At 41.3% G+C, this 4,236-nt stretch overlaps 1 protein-coding gene across 1 annotated transcript in view; it reads right to left on the bottom strand.

Annotated features, from left to right (window-relative positions):
* LOC109951632 (A disintegrin and metalloproteinase with thrombospondin motifs 17-like) overlaps nucleotides 1–4,236 on the bottom strand; it is a 199,476-nt gene that overhangs the window by 84,617 nt on the left and 110,623 nt on the right. The window contains exon 10 of the mRNA XM_020586235.1: nucleotides 2,674–2,843. Within this exon, the coding sequence (XP_020441891.1) occupies nucleotides 2,674–2,843 (170 nt within the window). The remainder of the gene's footprint in view (nucleotides 1–2,673; nucleotides 2,844–4,236) is intronic.

Here is a 4,236-nt window from a genome sequence, read left to right as displayed (position 1 = left end):
GGATACACCTCTAAAGGTGGTTGAGAATGACCAAGCTAAGATCCTGTGGGACTTCCAGATACAAACTGACAAACTGGTAATGGCCAACCAACCAACATATATAAACTTAACTGGCAATTTTTTCCAGCGGCAGGAGTTATCATTTTGACCACCGGCCATTTTGACCCATCAAATGTATATTTCGGGTTCTCATATCTTGCATCTGGCATGTTTGGTTCCTCATCTTCTCAAGCACTTAGCTCACTTCTGCATTTAGCTCCTCCAGCTCAGCAGTGTGTTCTTGAGCATCACATTTTGTTCTTGCATTTCTTTATTATTTTCTGCGAGTCTTTGATCCATGTCCGGTCTGAGTGCAGCTATTTCTTGCTTCACTGCAAACTTGAGCTCATTTTTTAATACTTTCAGCTGTTCCCTCATATCCTGTTTCAGCTCCACTAAGACTGCTAATGAATGCCTATCCCTTCTTGTAGCATTTGTTTGTGGCTTTGCTTGTCCGTTCTTCCCTGCTGCTTTCTCCTCATGTTCACTGTCATTTTTAGAAACCCCTTCTAATGCTAACTGGTCCAGAGCCTTGCTTGTTTGTTTATTTATTTATTTATCCTTACTCATCCCTATATTTTACTACATTTATATCAAAATCAAGATCAAAAATTTTTATTGTCAATTCACTATATGTGCAAAACATACAGAGAATCGAAATACCGTTTCTCTCTCACCAAGTATGAATGCCAAACCATTTAGGAAACTAAAATAGAATAAATAAAAAAGAATAAAAGAATAAGAAAACTAAATCAAAGTGATTAAGGTAAAACTAAATGGTATAACCTAATAGGCTATGACTCAAACCATGTACAATCAGTGACAGCAATGAAAATAATAACAAGAAGATTGTCAGATGGTTGTGAGACTGAGATGTATATGGACAGCAGTGCAAATGACCAACAGCAGCAGATTCACATATGACAAAAAAGGGGGAATGTTTTGAGCTTGTGCAACAGCAGGGGTTAGTCTTTTTATATATTTATATGTTTTGTGGTGGGTTACAGTCTAGAGGCAGAGGGGGGGAGGTAGTGAACAGTGTTCAGCATCCTCACAGACTGGCAGATGAAGCTGTTTGTAAGTCTGTTTGGAGTGGCCCTGAAGACTCCGATACCTTTTCCCTGAAGGCAGGAGTCTGAAATGGGAGTGTGCGAGGTGGGAGGTGTCATCAGGAATGCTGATGGCTCTGTGGGTGAGGCGGGTGTTGAAGATGTCCGTAAGGGAAGGCAGAGGGGTGCCGATGATCTTGCTGGCTGTTTTCACTATGCATTGCAGGGTCCTTCTGCAGGAGGCAGTACAGGCTCCATACCACACAGTGATGCAGCCAGTGATGACTCTCTCAGTGGTGCCCCAGTAGAAAGAGTGCATGATGGGTGGTGGGGCACTGGCTGTCCTCAGTTTGTGGAGGAAATAGAGGCATGCTTGAGCCTTCTTGGCCAGTGTTGTGGTGTTGCTGGTCCAGGAGAGGTCCTCAGAGATGTGCACCCCCAGGAACTTGGTGCTGCTTATATATTGTGTTTGTTGTGTGAAAGCATGTGAAATTGTGTAAAAGTGCTTTGAGTGTGCTGCAATGCATAGAAAAGCACTATACAAGTATAAGGCCATTTACTAATCATGAAGATATCAACATTTCAAGACTAAACTTCATTAACAGGTGCAATATAATTGTTTCAGAGTGGCAAAGCCTGTTATTACACAAAAGGCTACGCCATGATTTGAATGTTTATTCACATTACTTCAAGCCAATTTAAACCTGTTTATACATTCTACTATTGTGGATGACATACTGTATGCAGATGACAAATTCAAGGAAAACTAAGCAGAGAATGCTGAGGTTGTTTGGTGGGAGCCAGAAATGAGTCAGTCAGACCCATCTTTGTCCAGCTTTCTACATAAAGTGTCACTTTAGGCACCTCACCATTTCTTTGGCTCTCTCAGTTGCACTTTTCAGTATAATCAATTAATTGATACATGAAGCCCCAGGAGTTTTGAAATTCGGATCAAGCACAGCATTAAATTTTTTGAAAGGTTGCATGTCTCACAATCTGACTGACATACCAGTCTTGATGAATAGAATGATGAGTGCATTTTCCCATTTGTATCCTTTGGACTGTTCATCCACTCCTCTCTCTGATCTTGAAGCCTTGTAGGCTCTGCTACTTTCTGGATGTAAAGTTAATGTTATGCTCTGTGCTACAGCTCTTTCTTGCTGCATCATTTTCATCAATGCTGCATTTTCCTTTCAATGGTAGCTTTGAAGATGAACTTTAAGATTTGTTGGGTTTTCTTTGTTTTATTTCTTACATCCAAAAATCACTCCTTCACTTCATAAGATGTAAGTGTAGTCCTTGGTTATATTGCCATTTAAAGCTTGTAGGCTTCCGCTGCACAGAAGTCTTGGCCACCAATTTTATGCCTTGAAATTGAGGATACTGTGGCTGGTTCTTACTTTCTCACAACTCTTCAAATGACTGTTTAGTTAGAATTAGGTTAAGTGTTAGAATTAGGGTAAAGACTGGGGTTAAGTATTTACATAGGTGTAAGGATTATGTTTAGCATAAGGAGCTAGGGAATGCATAATGTCAATGAGTGTCCTCACAAAGATAGCTGTATAAATGTGTTTGTCTGTCTCACCATCATTAATAACAGCAGTCATGATGCTGCCCTTCTTCTTGCCAGCTTGTCGGACATAGGATAGACACTGCAGGTCTCTGAAGCTGGTTGCCCCCTTGGGACAGGGTGGACTTTCACAAGCTTTGTGCTCCACACTGGCCTTCTGACAGTTTTGCCCACCAGGTCCAGGCCTGTGTGCATATATACATACATACACATGGTTATAATAGGAATACTTAGTTTAGGAAACAAGTCTATAGAGGTTAACAATTGTTTGCAAGTAACATGATGAACTGAATTTGATGGCCTGACCTGATTATTATTATTATTTTGCTAATATGGCAGCCAAGTGAAAGTGACATTTGGGCTAGGCAGTGCAGTCCTGTCAAACTTGGGGTTTACTGTGTCGACAGTGATTAGGAAATAAGGGACACCTGCTGGTGAGTTGCATGCCTCACTCTTTGTCTCCTTGGTGTAATGGTGTAAGACTGGTGTGTAGCATGTAGTGAGTTAAACAAGCTGCTGATGAGAGTAATCAAAGTTTAGCTCTTAGATTTAGCATTCCAGTAATAAATGGCTGGGGAACATTGATGCATACTATTTTTGTAAGCTACACTATATATGTGTCATCTTTGTTGCTCAGGAAGGTAAAGGTAAATAGAAGATGAAGGTAAATGAATCAGTTTGTTTGTGGAAGAACTGTGGCTCAGAGACACTTGACTTGCTGTTTTGCTGCAGGTATTACTTGTAGGAGGTAGCTGTATTGCTTTATTTTGTGTGGTTTCTTGATGTAGGTTATTTATTTTATGGGGATCTAATATTACATGTTCCTGTGAACAAGCCTTTTTTCTGCACCGCTGTATAAGGATAGCTGGGGAAAACTGATGGTGGAATCTGCTGTACTGCTGGCGGGTTATGCTGTATATTTTTGTATATTTTCTTTTGTTTTGGGTTGTGAGAAACAATTGTATGAAGTTACTCTACCTATATTTTTATTTTGTTTGCAGCTAGTGAGCTGCTGCTATGCTTGATTTTTTAATCAACTATTTTTCAACAATAATACACACAGTATAGATACCGGCTTTCATCAAACTTGATTTGACAGTTCTAGATGAAAGGTTATCCAGTCAGAAGCATTGTCCCGCCCCCTAGCCCCCCACCCTCCCCTGATTTCCCCGGGGGAGGGTGGGGGGCTCCCCGGTTAAATGGAAAAACTGGCCTGACAAGTTTAACAGTTATGTGAAAGTATTGGATGTGGTAAACGTGTGAAACATGGCTAGCTCTGGTTTTTACATGACTCTGCCCTCAAACGCGAGCGCAGATGTCTTTAAAGATAACTCAGCTTCTCAATTTCGCACGGATCTTGCGCGGCCTATAGATTTAAAAGGAGACTGGGAGGTTGCTCTGACAGATTTTTGTTATCCAAATACGTGGCTGACCATGCCTCCAGAAGGAGACCGTTTTTATTGGCAAGACACATGGCAATTCGGCGTGCCGGAGCAGCCTGACAGTCCACTCCCAGCGGATGAGGATAAATACAAAGTACACCACGAGCGGCTGGGATATGGGGCCTTCAGTAGAGAG

This window comes from Monopterus albus, unplaced genomic scaffold, assembly GCF_001952655.1.
Source record: "Monopterus albus unplaced genomic scaffold, M_albus_1.0 scaffold399.1, whole genome shotgun sequence".
Classification (NCBI taxonomy): domain Eukaryota; kingdom Metazoa; phylum Chordata; class Actinopteri; order Synbranchiformes; family Synbranchidae; genus Monopterus; species Monopterus albus.
Note: the sequence above shows the minus strand (reverse complement) of the source record. Positions and strands in the feature narration are given on the sequence as shown.